The 23352-nt window shown below is 43.4% G+C and overlaps 1 protein-coding gene across 3 annotated transcripts in view; it reads left to right on the top strand.

Annotated features, from left to right (window-relative positions):
• Positions 1-22840, top strand: part of CYREN (cell cycle regulator of NHEJ) — a 41856-nt gene extending 19016 nt beyond the window's left edge. For all 3 annotated transcript variants that reach the window (XM_073621784.1, XM_073621785.1, XM_073621787.1), the window contains exons 2-4: positions 6109-6225; positions 7589-7664; positions 18609-22840. In XM_073621784.1, the coding sequence (XP_073477885.1) occupies positions 6113-6225; positions 7589-7664; positions 18609-18836 (417 nt within the window). In that variant the 5' untranslated portion in view covers positions 6109-6112 and the 3' untranslated portion in view covers positions 18837-22840. The remainder of the gene's footprint in view (positions 1-6108; positions 6226-7588; positions 7665-18608) is intronic.
• Positions 22841-23352: the final 512 nt, after the last annotated feature.

Below are 23352 nucleotides of genomic sequence, written 5' to 3'. Positions count from 1 at the left end.
AAATGTTTTTCCCCAAACTTTCAGCCCACTGTGGCACACGCGGGGTAATTTACCTCATGACTTGCGCCTGCAGCGCTTTTTATGTGGGGAAGACAATCAGGGAGTTACGGCAGAGACTGGGGGATCACTTGTATGCCTCTACAAACGGCAAGCTCACTACTGTGGGCCGCCATATAGGCATCCACCATCGCTTTAATCTTGACTACATTCGGTTCACCGTGTTAGACGTTGTCCCTGAAGACCCCCGAGGGGGCAACTGGGACCGCGAAATTTTAAAACGTGAGTCCCTCTGGATTGAGCGACTTAATGCATGTGTTCCTCCCGGTATCAACGAGGCACATTCATACAAACATTTTCTTGAATAATTCCGTTATAGTTCCCCCAGCCTCTGCCGTGATTCGAAAAAAGTTTTTAGGCTTTCCCCAACAAAGTCTCAGGTTTTTTCCTATGATTGTATGTAAGTGGACTCTTTACATATAGTGGTTTCACTATATAATTTTGATATTTTGATGTTCCTCTTTTTATGGCTGACTCCAAATTCCCAGTAGATTACATGCTTTATTAACAAGAGTTATGTATATTTAGATTGAATTGTCTCTATATTTCCTGGGATGGGCTGTGATGCATGTCCCCTTAACTGTGGGTCCCTGTGTGCTCCCATCGTTGGAGACTATGCATCCCCTCCCCTCTCTCAGTCTATTCTTTGATCAACACTGTCTGTATTTAAGTTACTATTATCAATTGCACTAGCCATCCTTCTGTGGAGGGATGTGAGGAGTTAATTCTCCCCCCACGGCGGGCTTGCGTTCCTCCGGCAGCAGGCTTGGCTCTACGGAGCCCAGCTGCTGCCTCGTCTGATCACTGCTTAGGCACCGATCACTATGTGAGCTGTGCGCTTGCGCAGGGTGACTCTCCTGCTCCTGCGCAACAGTGGAGGACCGGACCCGGAAGTATTAGCAGCGGTCGTCTTCGGCACCGTTGAACTTCCGGGTTGGAGGCATTTAAGATGTCTAGACTCTGCTGCTCACTGTCACAGGCGGACACCCAGCACTTCACCGACGCTATCCGGAGCCCCTGTAAGTACCTATGCAATGTCCCCCATGTAGGACAGGGATTACCATTACTTGTTTTATGGTATCTCCCCCTCCTCCTTGGCACAGAGTACCTTGCGACCTTTGCACTTTCCTCAAACCACCTCCTAATACCTTTTCTTTACCCATCTTCCTTACAGCGACTCCATTTGACAGTGCGGTGTGGCTTTTTGGCCATCGACTGCATTAGTCACGTCATTCTGGGTGCCAGCAGCCTTTGAATCTAGCTTTTACCACAGCAACGGTGGGTAATCTTTCTGATACCATGATCCCCTTCCCCAGTTCAGTGTTTTCTTTTATTTTCTTAACCAGGTGACTGGGTCATTATCTTTTTCCCCTTCACGTCTTTCCCTTTCTTCATTCCTTTCTGTCCCCTTTCTATTCCTTCTTTCCCCTCCGCCCTAACCCCCCCCCTTTCCTCTTTTGTGTTTCTTTCCCTCTCTTTGCCCACCCCCACTCCGTTCCACCCCTCCCCTGTGACCTCTTTCTTTTTTTCCCCCCTTTTCCACCCTTTTCCCCCCCTCCCCCTACCTACCCTTCCCTAGTTCCTTCCTATGTCCTTTCCCCTCCTTTTCTCTCCTTCCCCTCCCTTACACCCTCCTTTCCCTTCCCCCTCTTTCCCTTTCCCCCCCCTTTTCTCCTCTTTTCCCCTCTTTCCCCTTTTTTCCCCCCTTTCCTCCCTTCTTTTCTCCCCCCTGTTTTTCCTCCCCTCGCCTCTCCGCTCTTCCCCCTATCCATTACCCCTCCTCTCCTTCCGCTCCTTCCCTCCTTTCATCCCATCTCCCCCCCCCCCCCCCTCTTTTTCCTTTTTTCCCCCCCTTTGATTCTCTTCAATTCCCCCTCCCCCCTCACCATTCCCTGGTTTCAGTTCTTGGTTATCTATCTTCCTCTCCTTTTCCTTTCTTTCCACCCCTCCTTACCTTTTAAGTTGACACTCCCGGGTGGTTTCTCAAGTAGAACACACACCGTACAAATTTTTTAAAAATTTTTTATTTTATTGAATTTCTTACAATAGTATCACCCCAATTTGCCTCCCTGGCCCACCCCCGGGGGAACGCCTCTTGAGGGCGTCTCACAGTATCGCTCCAGAGAACCTTTGAGGTTATAGTTTGGTGAGTGCAACTTCCAAATTTCAATTATGTTCTCCAATATTAATGTTGTACTTCTTCTGATAACTGCTTATTTATTCTTGTTTGTCATGTTGATACTGTATTGTTTCCTTTATCTTTTATAGATTATATACTATCAGACGCCTCCTGAAGAAGCGGCTGTGACCGCGAAACTGTAGAGGTCACGTCTGCAAGTATTATACTATATAACCTCTGTCCATGCATCTATGTGGGCATCAGTTATACCAACTTAGTGTCAACAATGCTGTAACAATCACTATATATTTTGTGTGTATGTTAAATCATGATAATGTATAGTACATGTCCCTTGTAGGACTTTTTACTGTTATTTTGAAATAAATCTACTATTTTTTAAATAAAGTCTTCTTTTCCTCATGGTACCGCAATAGTCCCTCTCCCTCTGAAAGAGGCAGGACCCTATTGGAGAGGTCTCTGCTCTGGTTTGGTTTCTCTTTCAACCCCAATTTCTGCCTTAAACAAAAATACTCATCAGTATATGCAATGACATGACAATGTCATTTGAAAGTAAAATGAACCTCTTCAATACGGACACTTTCACCCCCTTCCTGCCCATGCCAGCTTTCTGCGCTGTCGCACTTTGAACGACAGTTGTGTGGTCGTGCAACACTGTATCCATGTGAAATTTTTTTTTTTTTTTTTTTTTCCCAGATAGAGCTTTCTTTTGGTTGTATTTAATCACCACTGGGTTTTATATTTTTGCTAAACAAATGAAAAAAGTCCAAAGATTTTGAAAAAATAAAGTTTTTCTTAGTTTCTGTTAAAATTTTTTGAAAATAAGTAATTTTTCTCCTTGATGTGCGCTGTTAGGCCGCACTGATCATCAGTGCAAATGTCCCCTGTCATACTTGCTGGTGACCGGCTCCCTTCTCATGCTGTGACAACCTGTGGGGAAAGGAATGCCGATAACTGGCAAGTTTGTTTACATATGATCAGCTGTGATTGGACACAGCTGATCACATGGTAAAGGGCTGCTGTGATTGTCCCTTTACCCCGATTTGCGATCAGCTGTGTCTGAAGGACACAGCAATCACAGAGCGAGCTGGGGGCGCACGGGGGCATGGTTCTGGTAGGACATCCATGGATGACCACGCTGTAGCAATTTTTGGCAATCGTGCAGTCAAGAAGTGGTTAAAATGGAGCTCCACCCAAAAGGGGAAGTTCCATTTTAAGCACACCTCCCCTGCAAGATTTGGCATGTCATTTTTTATTTTTTTGGTGGAGGGGGTACATAGTTTTGACAGGTACCCGCTCCCCACTGCTCGAACTGCCTAGGCCAGTGATGGCGAACCTTGGCAGCCCAGATGTTTTGGAACTACATTTTCCCATGATGCTCATGCCCGCTGCAGTGTAGTTGAGCATCATGGCAAATGTGGTTCCAAAACATCTGGGATGCCAAGGTTCGCCATCACTGGCCTAGGCGATCCAAGCAGAAGTTCTCTTCTCCCCCTCTCTCCCCGCAATCTTCTGGGACACGTCACAGGTCCCAGAAGATTGCCGGACCATTCGGGAGGTACAGTGTGCACCTGGCTGTAAAACAACAAGCTGTCAGTCGGGTGCCCAAAGTTGTAATGCCGGCGAGAGGAGAGGGACAGAATCAAGGGTTTAGGCGGCCGAGTCACTGGATCGTGGGACAGGTGAGTGTGTGTTTATTAAAAGTCATCAGCTACACTTTTTGTAGCTGCTGAGTTTTAATAAACACAAAAATGACTGGAGCTCCGCTTTACAGACACTTTTTTTTTTTGTTTTATTTTGGATAGAGTAAGGGAGGGTTATAACCCCCATCAGTTTTGTTTTAGTTATTTTGTTTTGTTTGCCATCTGTGTCCCATTGAGAAGATTCCCATTCAGTTTCTGTCCCTTGGCTAAGACAGGAAGTGTGAGCAAATCCATGGTTGTCACCAAAACTAGTGTCCCCATTGGAAGATTTCTGCTCCATTCCTGTTCTGGGGACAACTCAAAATTTAGGATTTTTCCTTTCACTTTCAATAACTGAACAGGACAAAAAGAGAGGCTGAATCTCCTTAACGGGGTCACAGGCAACAATAAAACTGATAGGTGTTCTAATCCCTCTCCACTCTATCCAAAACCCTACGTGTCCTACCAGGATGACGTCATTTGTGAGGAAACGCATAGGGAGAAGCGACGTGCTGACGTCACCGCGTTTGCGCAGGTCCCCGAGTGACGGGCTGCAACTTTGAGCCGGCCGGCATGCTTTTATGCCACAAACTATTTGCATATTTGTAAGTGTACTACATTCTTAAACCAATAAATGCCACAAAGATTTTATGCTATGGAGGCTTCTATTTTTCTTTGGGTTTACTGTACGACTGTGCCCAATTGTGAATCGCATCTTGAAATGCGATTTTCTCTGGATTCACTAAAGGCCCTGGCTGGGTATAGAGTCGAAAGCGTGTGTGTTCTCCCGTAATAGGAGATCATAGGGAGTCGGTAAGCAGCCATTCTATAAGAGGTGGAAGTCGATTTTCTGAATATCACTCATTTCTTGGTGCATTTTCATTTATTATCACTGTGGGATCACCTTGGATATCTTTTCACTGGATGGACTCAATTACTCATTTAATTTTCACAATTTTTATTCATCATTTATGTGTTTAGCGCAACTTATTTTTGAAATTATATATATATATATATATATATATATATATATATATTATTTTTAAAGGGGGCCCCCAGGAGGATTTTGCCATAATGTGCTAGTTTGACTTACCTGTCAAAATAAAGCCCTCCAGTGCTCCATCTGGTCCCGGGTGCTTCCATCTTCTCATGGTCTTCCTTCCAGGTTTAATGTTTGACTGATTGAATGGCCAGGCCACAATGACGTTACTCACAAACAGGTGTGCAGGAATCGCTTCATCGTAGTACAGAGCGATGCCGCAAATGTACTCTAAGCTGTGCATGCACGGCTTAGTGTACATCACCATAGACAGGGAAGGTCTCTTCTGTAATAAAAACTCTACCTGTCAGCGGTTTAAAAAAAAAAAACATTTGAGTTTAATTGCACTTTAAGTCTTGGGGATGGGATAATGAATAAGCTGTAATACTTCACCCTCTTGGTCCCCCTGGCAGTGCTCTCCTGTTCTTTCTGATGCTTGGGTTGAGGGCATGCCTTTGGTGTTCTTACAATGCAGCACTACTGGTCCTGCATCGTACGACAATGATGTCAGAATGCGACTGTTAGAGCCCTTTCACACCGGGCCCCCATAATGTCGGTGGTAAAATGCCGCTATTTTTAGCGCCGCTTTAACGTCGGATTAGCGGCACATTTCGGCCGCTAGCGGGGTGCTTTTACCCCCCGCTAGCGGCCAAGAGAGGGTTAAAACTGCCCGCAATAGCGGCGCTATGCCGGCGGTATCCCGGCGCTGCCCCATTGATTTCAATGGGGAGCAGAGGTGGAGGAGCGGTAAACACACCTCTCCTTCACCGCTCCAAAGAAGCTGCTGCCAGGATTTTTCCTGACGTCCTGCCAGCACAGCGCTCCGCTGTGAAAGCCCTCGGGCTTTCACACTGGAGACAATGCTGCAGCTGTTTGAGGGCGGATTGCAGGAGCTATTTTTACCCCTATAGCGCCTGCAAAACGCCCTTGGTGTGAAAGGGGTCTTAGAGTGGTAAAAAAGGAGTAGTTTCAGGGGATTGGCAGTTGGGAGAGTTCAAAGCTTGAAGGAGATAATATAAATAAAACTGATTTTCTTTTAAAAAAAAAAGGTGAAAACTGTATTTAAAAAAAAATGGCTTATGATACACAGTGTTTTTGCAAACTAAATGTCATCCAGTTAGGGTTTACATCTTTGTTATTTGCAATGTAACCGACTGCAAATAATTGAATATTGTTGTATGTGAATAACCCAGTTCAATGGATGGTGATGAATCCAAGGCAAAAAAGAGGGTCCTACCACAGTGGATGACGGAGGACAAAGTAGATACAAAGAAACCATTTTCAAGAAATGTGAAGAGAAAGAAGTACAGGTAAGACTTGACTTGCTACTTTCTTGACCAATCACCACTTAGTTTCACCACCTTATAATCACGCCATTGTTTAAAAAAAAAAAAAAAAGTCAGGTTATCAGACTCAGTAGAAAATATGGACGGCCAATGGACCCTTTTGATTCTGGTAATCAAGCTGTCACAGGCAAAATACACAGATCCATGCAGAGCAGCTTTGTGCCTTGTGATTGATGTGAACCAATCACTGCATTTACAAGTGTAAACAAAAAAAAAATGTAAACACAGCCCCCTCCTTCTGCCTCTGCTGCCTATTGCTTCTTCCTTTGTAAGTATCTGCTCCCACTGACCACCAACGAAAGGAGGGCTCACTAATCACAAAGGGGGTATATTGACCATTAAAAGGGATACACAGCAGCGAGGGGGCAGATTGACCATCTAGAGGCACAATGGCGATTGATGTTATGAAGGCAAAAGCACCACTGACCATGAACAGTTATGGGGCACTCACCACTGATCACCACCATTTAAGGAGGCTTGTATCGCTGACCACCAGCATTTAAAGAGGAACTTACTACCAGCCACCACCATAAGGGGGCATTGACCTCTGCCCACTGAAATCTGCAAGCTGCCCTGTGCATTACATGGTCCTGACCCCTGCACTCTGCTGCAGTGTATACACCATGTTCTAAACAATTTTGGGGCATATTACTGTCCTGGCTTTTTACTGTGAGTATTACATGGATACAAAAGTGGATGCTGCTGTAATATCACAGCTTCCGGACAGTCATTGATTGCACCTGAAGTGCTGTTGTACAAGCAGCAGTATAGCCAGTTCATCAGATAGCAGTGGGGATATCCGTATATTATATATACGAAGGTGAGTCAGCGGTAGATATTTGGCTGGTTGGAATATTTTAGTTCAGCCATTTAGTTTATACTAAGAGTGGTCCTTGCAGATTTTTTTTTGTTCTTTTTGGCAAATACCTTGTGACATAAAAAATTGCAAAACCCACCAATTTATTTTCTAACCCCCCTGCTTTAAAAAATATATAATGTTTGGGGGTTCTAAGTAATTTTCTAGCAAAAAATAAATTATTGTTACATGTAAACAAAAAGTGCAAGAAAAAGCCTGGTCTTTAAGTGGTTAAGTGACAGCTGGGGCTGCTGGCATAACATCCAAGATGGCGGTGCCCAGCTGCAGTCTCAGGACTTTTGGATGTCAACACAAGGGAGATTGGTACATCTAGATAACATGCATAAAATATGTTAAATGCACATATAATCTTGTGGGAAAATTGTTGTTGAAATGAGTGGTCTGGTGATAAGATCACGGCAAGGATGTGTTCTTGTGTAAGTAAATTTTCTTTTTGTTTTACATGTCCAGATCACCCAGGAAGTCAACAGTTTACTGTATGAATGAAAAAGAATTGGTTGACTACGCACTTGAGATCATAAACAAGGTAACTTTTTGTAAAAAAAGTAACATATGAGTGAAACAAATGGCCTAAAAGACTCTTTTCTGTTGCAGATCTAAAGACTAAGGCCCCTTTCACACTGAGGCAGTTTGCAGGCGCTATTGCGTTAAAAATAGTGCCTGCAAACCGAACCGAAACAGCCGCTGCTGTCTCTCCAGTGTGAAAGCCCCGAGGGCTTTCACACTGGAGCAGTGCGCTAGCAGGACGGAAAAAAAAGTCCTGCTAGCAGCATCTTCGGAGCGGTGTATACACTGCTCCTTCACCGCTCCTGCCCATTGAAATCAATGGGACAGTGCGGCTATACCATCGGCAAAGCGCCTCTGCAGAGGCGCTTTGTGGTGGTTTTTAACCCTTCCTCGGCCGCTAGCGGGGGGGTAAAACCTCCCCGCTAGCGGCCGAATACTGACAGTAAAGCGCCGCTAACAATATCGGCGCTTTACCACCAATGCTGCCCCCACCCCCGCCCCAGTGTGAAAGGGGCCTTATACATAACCAATTACCTGGTCACTTTACTGTGTGGCTAAATATACCTACAGCTAATGCAGGGTTTATCAAAGGCTCTGTGACAAGTTATGTTTTACCTGTTTCCAGAGAGACAAACTAAAAAAAATAGCAAATAAAAAATAATATAGCAAATGCAAATAAAGTCATATTGTAATTGAATGTGTTTTACATTTCCTTTTCAATCTGCAGTGCTGTAATTTTCTGTAAAATGCATCATTGCTACCTGGAGACGTTCTGTACACAGGTGATGTACAGTACACCCCCTGAAAATGTCATTTCTTGATTGTGTGATTGGCTAACTGATTTTCCCAGAAGTCTGTACTAAGATACAAATCAGATTTTTGGCAACAAACATATCATTTTTGGTGGGATACTCCCAAAGGGAAATCACATCTAAAGGGTTGCAGTCCTTGCCAATTTCTTCATTAGAACCAATCCCATTAGATTCACTTAGCACATGGACACACAAACAACTATTTCTTCAGAATAACAAAAGGTAGGAATCTTTGCAAAAAGTTTAAAATCCTTGCAATGTACATAGATCAGGTGGAGGGGAGTGTTTTTTTTTTCTCAACAAAATTGGAGTTACTCTTTAAGTATTATTAAGTACTAGGTATTAAGGGCAAGAAAAAGTTCTAGAATTCAGGGGGTTAAAACAACTCGGTTACCAGATTAAAAAAAAAAAAAAAAAAAAACTGCAAAGGAAGATGATTTCTTTTCTTTTGGGCAGTCATGTGACATAGAGGGCCCTGTTTCTCTTTAGTTGTAAACATAAGTTGCATTACACATGTGAAGTATCATCTTGAATGTCAGAGTGAGAACAGCAATCCTAGGGCTATCATTTATGGTCAACGCTAAACAGATAAGATGTACAGGCTTTTAAAGTGGTTCCAAAGCCTTAAGGTTTTTCACCTTAATGCATTCTATGCATTAAGTTTAAAAACTTCTGTACTGCAAAATCCCCCAGCCCCCCTTAAACTTACCTGAGCCCGATGCGATCCAGTGATGTGTACAAGAGTAGCGTCTCTTGCCGCTGTCTCCCTCCTCCCTGGGCAGATTCATGGCAGTGGGAGCCATTGGCTCCCGCTGCTGTCAATCAACTCCTGTGCCGAGCAAGCAGGGCCGAGCCGCCCGCTCTGTGTCAATAGACGCAGACAGGATGGCTCGAGAGCGAGTATGCACGGGTGCCCCCATAAAATGCAGCTTTCCATGGGCGCACTGGGTTGGGGGGAGGCGCCTGGAGCACTGGCGGGGGACCCCAGAAGAGGATCGGGGCTTCTCTGTATAAAACCATTACACAGAGCAGGTAAGTATAGCATGTTTGTTATTTTAATGAAAAAAATAAAATAAAGCTTAAATGACACAGTGTTGCCCTTTGACAACTTTGGGTACCATAGGTTTTCGCTATTTCATGGGTGCATGCGATTTTAAGGCTTGACATGTTTGGTATCTATTTACTTAAAGTAACCCCATCTTATATATATATATATATATATATATATATATATATATATATATATATATATAGTCAGGTCCATAAATATTGGGGCATCAACACAATTCTAATCTTCTTGGTTCTATACACCACCACAATGGATTTAAAATGAAATGAACAAGATGTGCTTTAACTGCAGACTTTCAGCTTTAATTTGAGGGTATTTACATCCAAATCATCCATCAAACTTTCACTTTTTAATACTTGGTTGCAAATCCTTTGCAGTCAATTACAGCCTGAAGTCTGGAATGCATAGACATCACCAGACACTGGGTTTCATCCCTGGTGATGCTCTGCCAGGCCTCTACTGCAACTGTCTTAAGTTCCTGCTTGTTCTTGGGGCATTTTCCCTTCAGTTTTGTCTTCAGCAAGTGAAATGCATGCTCAATCGGATTCAGGTCAAGTGATTGACTTGGCCATTGCATAACATTCCACTTCTTTCCTTAAAAAACCCTTTGGTTGCTTTCGCAGTATGCTTCGGGTCATTGTCCATCTGCACTGTGAAGTGCCGTCCAATGAGTTCTGAAGCATTTTGCTGAATATGAGCAGATAATATTTCCCGAAACACTTCAGAATTCATCTTGATGCTTTTGTCAGCAGTCACATCATCAATAAATACAAGAGAACCAGTTCCGTTGGCAGCCATACATGCTCACGCCATGACGCTACCACCACCATGCTTCACTGATGAGGTGGTATGCTTTGGATCATGAGCAGTTCCTTTCCTTCTCCATACTCTTCACTCTGGCACAAGTTGATTTTTGTCTCATCTGTCCATAGGATGTTGTTCCAGAACTGTGAAGGCTTTTTTAGATGTTGTTTGGCAAACTCTAATCTGGCCTTCCTGTTTTTAAGGCTAACCAATGGTTTACATCTTGTGGTGAACCCTCTGTATGCCCTCTGGTGAATTCTTCTCTTGATTGTTGACTTTGACATGCATACACCTACCTCTTGGAGAGTGTTCTTGTCTTGGCCAACTGTTGTGAAGGGTGTTTTCTTCACCAGGGAAAGAATTCTTCCACCACAGTTGTTTTCCGTGGTCTCCCGGGTCTTTTGGTGTTGCTGAGCTCACCGGTGCGTTCTTTCTTTTTAAGGATATTCCAAACAGTTGATTTGGCCACATCCAATGTTTTTGCTATCTCTCTGATGGGTTTGTTTTTCTTTTTTCAGCCTAATGATGGCTTGCTTCACTGATAGTGACAGCTCTTTGGATCTCATATTGACAGCAACAGATTCCAAATGCAAATAGCACACTTGAAATGAACTCTGGACCTTTTTATCTGCTCCTTGTAAATGGGATGGGAGTGAGGGAATAACACACACCTGGCCATGGAACAGCTGAGCAGCCAATTGTCCCATTACTTTTGGTCCCTTAAAAAGTGGGAGGCACATATACAAACTGTTGTAATTCCTACACCATTCACTTGATTTGGATGTAAATACCCTCAAATTAAAGCTGAAAGTCTGCAGTTAAAGCACATTTTGTACGTTTCATTTCAAATCCATTGTGGTGGTGTATAGAGCCAAAATGATTAGAATTGTGATGATGTCCAAATATTTATGGACCTTACTGTATATATATATATATATATATATATATACATACATACATACATATATATACATATATATATATATATATATATATATATATATATATATATATATATATATATATATATATATATATGTGTGTGTGTGTATATGCCAGAGGCAGAGTGTAAAGTGTGGAGTATTGCCTAACATCCTCAAGCACCCCTACTGGGAGCAGACTGCGCCATGAGGGGAAGGCAATACTTCTAGACATTGAGTATTTATGTGAACAACTAATAAGAATGGAACAATAGATTTCAAAATAGAAGGGGGAGCAGCACTGACATAGTCTTTGGGATAAAGCAGGTGTAATGTGTCATTAATTAACATTCAAAGACAATCACAGAAGGCCAGTGGTCAAATAAGGGAAAGCAAGGAGGAATGGTCTATTTCAAATTACTACGAGGTGAGGGAGTATGATACGGGTATAGAACACATTAACTGTAGGGGTGGGGAATTTTGGGGAGAGGAGGGTTTCAGCCTATACTCTCCGTGGTGTGCCCAATCGTTATTTTTGAGGGTAGCAATGGGGCTCCCTGGTTAAGGAGAGTAGTAAAGAACTTAAGATATTTGGGAGACTGTAGTCTAAGATAGAATATGTGGGCATGTGTGGGGATTGTTTAGTGCAGATTCCGAGCAGGGGTGAGGAGGCTACGGGAGAGAGAAGATAAAAAAAAAGGGGGGGGACAGAGAGTAAGAGTTGAGGGGGGAGGGTAATGGGGTAGGAGAGGTGGAAGGCAGACTCTAAGGGTGAGGCGAGGAGAGTATGGTATCAGGGCTATGGGCGTAATAGGGTTTCGTCGAAACCTGTGGGTAAGAAATGGGTCACTCAAGGGATTCTCGGATTTTGGAATTTTATTTAATAAAGTTGCTTCAATTTTAGCATGGATCAGCGCTTGGGTGATGAAAGGTTATGCTAGGCATCCATTTTGTTCTGTCTATGCTTGGTTGCGAGTACACAGAGGGAGGGGGATTTTCAGGCTTTTGCTATGGTCTGTTTGGCAGCTGTTGTGACGTATAGCAGAAGCTTAAATTGACAGTGGGTCAGGGTCTTGGGCTTGTAGTTCAGGAGGGTTACAGTGGGATCAGGTGATAGGGATGTATTAAACAGCTTTGATAGGATGGAGAAAATCTACGACCAGAAGGTTTGTGTGATAGGACAATCCCGCCATATGTGAAGGTGTGTTCCATCTACACTACATCCGCGGAACCAGTGTGGTGAATATTGAGGGAGGAATTTGTGTATCCTGGAAGGGACCAGGTACCACCTGGTAAGCACCTTATAGTTCATTTCCAAGGCGGCTATGTTGGGGGAGGAAGATTTAGTCGCCTGCCAGATAGAGGAGCAATCTGCGTGGTCAAGTGTGAGGTTTAAATCTCTCTCTCATCTGCTAACGTAAATGGGGGGGCTTTGCGGTATCAGCCTACTAGTAAAGTGTAGAGCTCCGAGATTAATCCACACTTGTTTGGGTCAGACTTACATGCCCGTTCAAATGGGTAAAACCTGAGTCTGAGGGGTCAGAGGGGGTACACGGCATAAGGAAATGTTTGATTTGTAGAAATCGGAACAGTTCTGAAGAGGGTATGTCGTGTGTCTCACATAGGGTCCGGAAGGGCTTGAAAGAGCTAAACGTGAAGAACTGATGGGCTCTAATGAGGCCAGCTCTAGTCCAGGCTCGAAAATTAGGTCCGGGAGGACCAAGCTGGGTAAAAAAAGGGGTTGCAGAGAAAAGAGTAAGGGGTTTTGAGGAGATTGGAGACCAAATCAACTTTTAAGCCTATCCCAGAAAACAAGGCTATGTCTTATCATCGGGTTGGTAAAAGATCTGCGGTGGATTGGGGCCAATCAGAGGAAAGTGGCTGTTGAGAGAGGATCACAGTCCATGGACTCTATTGCTACCCATAACGGGGTTTCTACAGTGGCATGGTACTTCTTGAGCTGAGCTAGCTTTGCAGCATAGTAGTATTTAAAAAAATGTGGTACTCCGTGGTCCTCCCCTTATTTTAGGGGTGTACAAAGTGGGTTTAGGTATGCGGGGTCTCAGTTTGTTCCAAATAAAGGAGGAAGTTCGGCGTTTCAGAATTCTCAAGCGGTGTGAAGGTACCGTGATAGGGAATACACGGAATAGGTAGAGGAGTTTCGGGAGGATGGACATCTTCAACAGTGATTCGGCTCATCCAGGATATTGGTAGCAGGGTCCATTTGGACATAAGGGATGTGATGTGGGAGAGCATGGGGGAGGGTTAGTTAGCAGTATAAAGGTCAGAGGGATTGGCGGTTAGTTTGATGCCTACATAGGGGATATGTTTGTTTGCCCAAGGAAAGGGGAGGACCTCACTGAGGTGGGATTGGAGAAAATTTGGCATAGATTTGTTGAGGGCTGTCGACTTCAGGGCCAGAAATTTGGCCAAAAATAGAGGGCGTGTCTAACAAGTTGGGGGCTGAGATCAGAGGGAGGTCATGAAAATAAGGATATTGTCCGCAAAAAGGCAGAGCTTATGCTGGTGACCCCCCAGTTCTAGGACTTGGATGTTGGGATTCGAGCGTATAAGGAGGGCTAGGGGCTCAATAGCCAGGGCAAAGAGAAGTGGGGAGAGTAGGCAACCCTGTCCTGTGCCCTGCTCTATGGGGAAGGGATCTGAGCGAAAGCCAGCATATGAGACAAAAGCTTTGGGGTTCGAATATAAAGCTGAAGTCCACTACAGAAAGTGCTTGCCAAACCCCCATCGACGTAAGATAAAGTTCAAGTAAGGCCATGAAAGCATGTCAAAGGCCTTGCGAAAATCTAGGGAGATAAAGCAGGATGGGATATGGCGTGTGCGAGCAGCATGAGGCAGAATCGTTGCGCGTCAAATGTTATCGCCTGCTTTGCGAGCAGGAATGAACCCAACCTGGTCTCTGTGTATTAAGGAGCCTATGTAGGGATTAAGACAGGTGGACAGGATTTTTGCCAGGATTTTGACATTTAAGTTGAGGATCGAAATGGGTCTAAAGTTAGACCAGGTAGAGTCATCAGTGGTGGGGTTTGGGTATCAGATTTAGCTGCCGTTAGGGATTCTGTGCGAAAGGAGTGGCCATCCAAGAGGGCATTATATGCATCTACTAGAAGGGGGGAGAGAAGATCAGAAAATTTCTTATAGTAGGTTGCGGATTGGCCGTCTGGACCTGGATGTGTGCGCAGCTTTAAGGATTTGATTGCTAAGAGTATTTCTTCCGCTGTGATTGGCCTGTCAAGGTTTTCACGATGCTCAGAGTTGAGAGCGGGCATTCGTAAGAAGGAGAGGAGGGCTTGGTCATAGGTTTTGGGGTCTCGGTAGAGGTCAGTGAGGCGTCTGCGGAATTCCCTTATAATTTTTAGGGGGTTGCCGAAATATGTGTCAGCATATACGGTAATTTAAGTTTTTAATGGGTTTTGGGGTATGTTCGGCTCTACGGAACGCTAGGGCCAAGAAGGTATCAGGTTTGTTTGCCTTCATTTAGAAGGCCTGCTTAGTTTTTCGCAGGGTTTTTTCAGCCTCCTGTGTCAAAAAAAGGTCCAGTTCAAGGCGTGCTTTTTCGAGAATGTTTTGGTTGTCAGAAGAGGGAGAAGATTGGAAAGTCGCCAAGGCTTTAAAGAAGGTATCTTCCAAAGTTTGTGTTGTAAACATTTCTCCTTGCGTAGGTGGGAAGCCTGACTGATACAAACCCCTCTGACTGGTTTATGGGCTTCCCATAAAGTTAGCGGAGATATGTGAGTGGACTTGTTATTTGCTACGTAATCTTTGATTGCTGTTTCAATGTCCAATCGATGGGTGGGGTTAGCCAGAAAACTATCATTGATATACCAGGCGGTGTGAGTTGGCCTAGGGATGAGAGAGGAAAGTGACACAAGTACCGCACTATGGTCCGTCCAGGTGTAAGGGACGATAGAAGAGGCCAGGAGGAGAGGAGCCGACTGTGAGGAAGATGTGGTCTATACGTGAAAATACTTTGTGGATGCGAGTAGTGGGTGTACTGGCGCCGTGCAGGGTTCAGTTCTCTTCAGGCGTCTAAGAGGAAAGATATGCTCCGGTTGGTCACCAAGGGCAAAAAATGGGTCCATGAGATTTCCTAGTAGGGTACTCGTGGACTTGGAGTGGGCAGCAGTGAACAGTCTCTGAGAGATCTACAGCCCTCATAATGGGATAGGCAAATAGTTGAGTATGTGGAACCTGATAATGGAGTGTTGTAGGAGACCTATGGGTCCACTAGAACATAGCTGATAATGGGTCATCAGTAAAGAAATAAGGTGCCATATATGGCATCTGGTAGCATTCCATGAACAAAGAGAACGCATTAAAGCTCAGGGTAGGTCTTGCTGCATGGGCCAGGAATAAATGCCCTCAATCCAGCCCAGGCAGTAAGTATGGTGGGAGGCAGAAGTACCTGTAAAAAAGGCAAAGAACAACATTTAACTAGCAGAAACCATATAAACTAAGTGGCTCAAGGACTAAGCGTGAGGCACCGTGTTCAAAAATGGACATGGTGATTCAGGCAATTTTAATATTGTGAACAATAAAACAAGAAACTGAGTATGGTAAGTAGTTCTAAGGTTTCAGGGTATAGTTACGGTAGGGTGGAAGTCCCGGAAGGACGCTCCAAGGTGGAGGTGGAAAGTGACATCTGTTTGTGGGTAGGTGGTCAGTCCATGGAGTCTTCATGGGCAGGTACGGGTGAGGCAAATCGTCCACGTTTATGGATGCTTGAGGATTCTTTCAGGTCGGAGGAAGCTTGGGGCTTCCTGGGAGAATGAGAGGCAGATCTGCGGCAGCATCCTATAGCAGCGGGGTCCTAAGGCATCAGGAGTTCTTGGAGTGTTGATTGGAGATCCTCGGCTGTACTTGCACTGGTGAGATAAATCTTTGTATGAGAAGCGAATGGAAAATAGAAATCCCCAGCAATAGGCAATGCGTTGTTTATGTAGAATCTGAAGGAGAGGTTTCATGGCTTTCCGTTTCGCCAGCGTTGCTTGGGATAGGTCATGAAAGATCTGGTAATGGTGGCCCTGGAACTCCAGCGATTGTCTGTGACGCAATGCTGTCAGCAATTGTTCTTTGGCTCGGAAAAAACGGAGCTTTACAACAATGTCGTGAGGGGGGCCGTCTTCAGTACGCGGTGCCAGAGTGCGATGATCTTATCCATTTCAAGTCGCTATATTGGAATTGATGGTGCCAGTTCTTGGAATAACGCAGTAATGGTGGACTGTAGATCTGTGACAGTCTCGGGAGGTTGCCACGGTAACTGTGACCCAGCAGCGGGATGGGGTAGCATGGCTATTGGGCTGTATAATCGCGGGAGTCATGGAGCTCTAAGCCAGCGTGCCTTGCTGGGACGGCTTCGCGCATGCGCCCCCCCCCATCTTTTATATTTTAACAAAAATTGGGTATTAAATTGTGTTTGCACTCAAATTCATTTTAGTTTATTTGTTCCTAAAAAAAATAAAAATGCATTTGATAAAAAGTTGGCGCAATTAATGTGCGACATAAAAATATTGCAACTGCCCCTGGTTTCAGAAAATATATACCTTAATTTAATTTTACAGCAAAAAATTCAGATTGTGAAAAGTGTGCAAAAAAATTAAAAAAAATTGCTCCTGTAGAAAATTGGTTAAAGAAGCACTGACGCCAGACCTCACTTTTGAAATGAAAGCTTTGCAGCAGTACAGGATAAAAAGCATTTGCATGTTTCCCCACTCTTTAAAAAAAAAAATGTAGTTTTTCTTTTGCCATGTTGTGGCCCTTTAGAAGGAATCTGATCATTTCCTGGAAGTTTCCATTCCTGTCTGTATCACCCCATTCCTTGCTACTGTGTAGGCAGACAAGAGGAGTCTGCAGCTTCTTAGCAAATGTTATGATTTCAGTCAAGATCAACGAATTCTTATCTGTGCATCCATAAAGTAATAAAACAGAAGTGTCAGTTGAAGCAGAGTACGGCAAGGTTCACACTGGTGTGATGCGGGAACCATGGTGATTCCTGTGCGGGTCGGGTTCCCGCATCGCATTCGAATTGCAGGCAATTCACACTGCGCTCTCTGACCTGCTGCGGGTGTCAATATAAAGTTATTGACACCCCCAAATGGGTTCGCAGACCGCAGTGCAAACTATGGAATCTGATCGCATAGGTCTGAACACCCATGCTATCCGATTCCAGTGCGGACATAAAAAAAAGGGTCCTGCACCATTTTGGTGCGAATGCGATGTGATGTGATTTCAGCCATACAAACTGTATCATATGCAGTGTCAGTCGCATTAGTGTGATCATTGTGCACAAAAAAATTTAAACAAAGCAGGAGCTGATCAAAATGTGTGCAGGGTGGAAGAGGTGACTCTGCTGGCACGATTCAGTGCTCTGCTGTGAGTAAGCTCCTACTGTCTGCATCTATGACCTCTCGTGAGATAAATGACAGGCTGTTTAGTGAGGCTCAAACTTAAAAAAATAATAGTGATTATATACAGCAGAGCATCATTTGAGTGACAGCAGCAGGGTTAGGCCTGTTTAATATTATAATACCATCAATATTTACAGGGGGATTGAATGTGCAAAACAAGGTAATTTGTTGTATAATCTTATTGAAGATTGTTGCTGATTCTAACAGTATAGGAACCCGGGTCCTTAAAAAAAATAATAGAATGAACAACCCTTTTAGATGTTTAAGGAATCATACATTGGAGGGAAGTTATCAAAACAGGAGCAGGCAGACACCAGAGTAGCTGTACGTGGCAATAAGTCAGCTTGTATCTTCAGCTTGTTCATTTTAAAGTGAAAGTAAAGACTATATATACGTCTGCTTAAAAATGCTTCTCCACCCCCCTTCTTCTACATTTGCTGTATACTGCTGGTAAAAAAAGATGTGTGTAAATACCTTTTTTTAATCTGCTCCAGTCCAGTCATGTGATACATACTCTCCAGCTCCCCTATGTCATGAGAGCCAGACATCACCAACCAGTTTCCATTGCTCCTCCAATGTCAGCAATCCCTCCTCTCCCCTGCAGCAGCCTGTACAGGACACAGGGTAGGCAGAGCTCATGTATCACGTGATCGGACTGGAGCGGATTAAAAAAAAAAGTATCTACAAACATCTTTTTTTGCCAGCAGTATATATCATAGATAGGAGGAGAGAGCAGCAGTGTACTATGTAGCCTTTACTTCCACATTAAGCTTTGAAAATATAAGGTAGAAGCTGATGGGTTGCTGTGCACTGCTGCTCCAGGTTCTGGCTGCTCCAATTTTGATAAATTCACCTAACTTTGATAGCAGAAAGGCAGAAAAGAAATTCTACACTGCCCTAATGGCAACTGTAATTTTGTTTCTACTTTAGAGTAAAAAGGAGCAGGGCGGTGATGCGGAAACTGTTATAGAAAGAGATGAGGCGGAATCCTGCAAGAACAGAGACGAGAAACCTCAGACTTCTTCAGAAGGAACCCAAAGCCCAAAATTGACACCATCACCTCCAAAAAAGTTGTCAAACACCACCAACCTGCCCGAGACTCTATCTGATGAAGAGGACGACCCCTTAAAATATGTCAGAGAGATTTTTTTCAGCTGAGGAGTGTTGTACATATGGTGGACCTTTAATTCCTGATTCCTATTACGGTATCAAACTCACAGAGTAACATGACTGTAAAGGCACAAGGTGGGTGGTCAACTGAAAAGAAAGTGATTGGATATCGTGCAGCAATAAAAATCTAACAGAATCAAAATTCTATCCCAAATCATAAAAAAAAACAGTTTACAGTCTGTATATACGTGTGGACACAGTGTGTAATAAATATATATATTTTTATAGTAGGCTACATCTTAAATGCTGTGACTACATTTCCATATTAGGTATATTTGCTTCAGCATACAAATGGCTACCTGGGTGTGGCTCTTGTATTTTGATAAGGACCAGCCTTGTGATTGTCCATGTATGTTGTATAAGGAACAGAAGATATTGCATGGACCCGTTGACTGGAGCCTTAGAAAGAAAAGGAAGGAAATGAAGAGTTAATAAAGGATCTTCAAGATGACCTTGGAAGATTAAGGAAAAGCGTAGTTACTAAAACATAGAGATTGACTATTGTGTTTAAAGACATCAGGAGACAATTGCGAGATCTGGAGAATAAAGTCCAGAGGAAAATTGCCAGACAACAAGAGCAGGCTACGTATGCTCATTCAGTGAGGTGATCCAATACCTGGAAATAAGGCACGACAGACTGTCCAGGAAGGGACAACCGTTCGAAAAGCAGTGTGACATTACTGATCCGCTGACTCACGTACAAACATCAGGCAAAACATCAAACACGGTTGCCTTGGAGTGGGAAAAGGACAGAGAGATGTTTCAGAAGCTTGGTTTTCATCACCCTGATCAACGCTAAATAGATCAGGCTCTGATCAAAAGAGTTTTACACAAAAGTTGGACTGATCTAAAGAAAGTTGTGGATCTTTGCTTTTGTACACCAGAACGCGCCAACCTATTACTTGATGTAAACACAGCAGGTAAAAAACTGCATATCAGATGACATGAAAACTGCATCCTGGACCCGTAAAAAGCAGATTCGCCCATGATTCCCTAACAGATTCCAGCAGCTCCCTCAGGTGTTAGCACTAGGACATGTTCCTCAGGGCGACATTACTGGGAGGTGGAGATCCTAAAAGAATATCAGTGGGGGATAGGAATGTGCTATCCCAGCATGGACAGAATAGTACCTTTTTCACGGATTGGATTTAATAACAAGTCCTGGTGTTTGATGAGGTTTTATAGTAATTATGACTTTCGTCTGGAACATCTATCTGGAATTACCATTAAGAGGTTCAGGGTATACCTGGATTATGAAGCTGGGGAGCTATCCTTTTATGAGCTGTGTGACCCGATCAGACACCTCTACACCTTAACCGAGCCCCTTCACGCCGTACTATATGTGGAGGAGAGTTGTATACAGATACACAAAGAGAAGTTGTAAGCTCTTGTACTGTGTGGTAGCTTAGTGCAATTAATCTGAAGGATTCCTGTTTATAAGAAATGATTGCTAAATTTTTATATGTCATTGTTCAATCAATTTACCACACCTTGCTTAAATGTTAAACTCATTTTCATTACTTTGTTTGGCAGTTTTGGGCTACACTGTTTTTTAAGGCTTCCTTCGCACAGCCATTTAGCTGCATACACTGGATTCCAGTGGCAAGAATCATCAGATTCTTGCGACCAGAATGACAGGTGCATGCAAATGGTGGAGGCTGCTCAGCCTATATAAACTAGTAACAAGCTGACAGCAGCCACCGCTGTTCGCAAATATAGCTGCAAACCAAGCAGTTACCTGTGGTTGACTGTGCCCAGGTTCGGAAATACGTCCCTAACTTCAGCTGTGGTTTGCGGCTTTATTGTGCTTGTCAGCTTATATAGGCCGAGCAGCTACCGCTATTTATATGTACCTGTCATGCTGATCACAAGAATCTACTGATTCTTGCTGCTGAAATCCAGTGTATGATCCCTTAGTGTTTTTCCTATAGTGTAAACCCTAACAATGATCTTCTCTAATTTTCTTCCTTTTGGTCTGTTAAATATACTATTGTTTTGTCATATCTTTTTGATTAGTATAAAACATTTACGTTGATCCTGTCATAAATCTTGCAAGCTGTAACTTCCTGTGTTCTATACCTGTGCTGCACAGTTAGTGAGATGTAACTTCCTGTGCTGCACAGAGCTATAAGTTACAGTGCTCCCAGCTATCTCTGTGGACTGCAGAACCCCCCCATGTTATGGAGAAGAGGAAGAGAAGTTCTGTTTACCTGAAATCAAAACAATACTGTTAGAGCCGGTTCACACGGGGGCGACTTGTCAGGCGACCTAGCCGCCTGACAAGTCGCCTCCCGTTCTGTACAATGGAACCGTTCTAATCGGAGCGACGCAAGTCGCTCCGACTTAGAAGAAAGGTTCCTGTACTACTTTGGGGGCGACTTGCATAGACTTCTATACAGAAGTTGTCTTGCAAGTCGCCGCGGCAGTCGTGTGCAGGTCGCCTCGGTGAGGCGACCTACAAGTCGTGCCGCTTCTAATGTGAACCGGCGCTTAGTGAGCACCCTGATAAAAACAAAACTATTGCAGCCATCACATCTAACGATTGGATCGGATAAGCCTGAATGAGTTGCAATATTTTACACTTTTTTGTTCTTGGGTTTATAGTGACGTTTCCCTGGTTAAGTGCAGAAAAATTGAAATATTGAAAAAAAAGCACACTTCACTATAACCTTATGTATATGAAATACATATCCATAATGATATACATTATTACTTGTTATGTTTGTGTGTCATAACAATTGTATTAACCACTTCATGCCAGGGGTACGCATATATGTGGCCTCTCGGCAAGAGAGCCTTAACGCAGAGCGGCTGCATATATGCGTACCAGAATGTAAACAAAGATGTGCCGAGAGCACACGCTATGCATGCTCTTGGCACAGTTGCTGGTGGCTAACGGAGAGCTTCCGATCTCTATTTGCGATCGGGAGCTTTCTGATCATGTGACTGCTGTGACAGCTAATAACGGCAGTCATATGATCAGAAACCCTGCCTCGCCTCCTGGTAACAGAAACCTCTTAAAGACCGGAGGTTCATTTGTTGTGGGGATGGTAATTGTATTGCCCGATGGAAAGGCTACAAGTCCCAGTGTTCCCTGGGTTTACAGTGCCGCTGAGATTCCGTTTCCTGAAGGAAATCTGACGCTTCTGGTAGTGCTTCGTGGTTCCTTTTGCTGGTCCTCACATCGTTCCTGTGTCCCATAATGACGTAGGGGCTGGTGAGAGGAAACACACCGCAGATATCCGATGTATAAGATCCTTCAGGAAACAGTACCCCCAGAATACATAAGAGATTATCAACGGAGCACATGGGTAATAAAGCCCAATTGAAGTTTCCTATATTAGAACTGTAACGCAGTCAAACTACATAGGCATTAATGAATTTGAGCACCTTTCTGTTTTCTTTATTACTGTACTACTTGTTGCGGCTAGGATTAAAATACTCTGTGCTGGCTGGAGAGCTGGACCACTGCGCAACACAGGCCACAGCAGTGGAGTCTCTAGTGGTCAGATAAGCCGCCTGCATTGTACTTCAGTCAACAGTGCTCCCTAAAAACAAAGGAAAAAACCACATTTTACTGTTTATGCAGCCCAACTGCATTTATAGAAAGAAAATAAGAATCTTTAATTGGGCTTTAAGAGACTTCTTTTCCAGGGAACCTGTGCTTTTATTGTTGTATCAAGGTGACCAAGTCACTTTTAAAGGGAATGCATAGAGCTTTTTAAAAGAAAACTGATTATGGGGAATATCTGTGGTTTTTCTTTTTCTGGAAAGGGTAAATGCCTGTCTCTCATTCTTTTTCACACACTTGTTATAGAGTCACAGAGTTATAGATGTATATAATTTACAGGTCTATCTCACTAGCTGTAAACCATAATCATCAAAATTAAAAGAAATAAATGCTTGAAATATATCACTCTGTGTGTAATGAATCTATGTAATATATGTTTCACTTTTTGAATTGAATTACTGAAATAAATTAACTTTCTTGATTCTATTCTAATTTTTGGAGATGTACGTGTGTGTGTATGTGTGTGTATGTGTATATATATATATATGATTAAATACTTTTTTATTTTGTTTTTTTACAAATACATTTAATCTATGATAAAAGAACTGCAGAGCACTATGAATTAAAATTAAACTAAATGGTTTTCGGGTCAGTTCTATTTTCTTTTAAAATATTTTTATTAAAGTTTCAAGAACCATAGCATGCAATGGTTTGCCCATGCAGGGGCATCTTCAGACAAGCATGAAACAGCATATGAACGTGTAATGCATAACAAAAAACTGTTACCTGGACCATGGAGGACCAAGTTAGGTATTGGGTAGATATCACAGGCTATATACTCTACTCCTCCGAGAACAGCAATCTGTAATGATAGCTTTCATATCAAGAATGAAGGGAGAAAAGGAGCAAACGGAGAAAGAAAAGAAAATAGAGAGAAAGAAAGGAGAGTGTCGCCCATGCCCATGCGGGACCCATGCAAGCAAGCTTTTAAAG

The sequence above is a fragment of the Aquarana catesbeiana genome, linkage group LG03 (genome assembly GCF_042186555.1).
Source record: "Aquarana catesbeiana isolate 2022-GZ linkage group LG03, ASM4218655v1, whole genome shotgun sequence".
Classification (NCBI taxonomy): Eukaryota; Metazoa; Chordata; class Amphibia; order Anura; family Ranidae; genus Aquarana; species Aquarana catesbeiana.
This window is presented reverse-complemented; position numbering and strand designations above follow the sequence as displayed.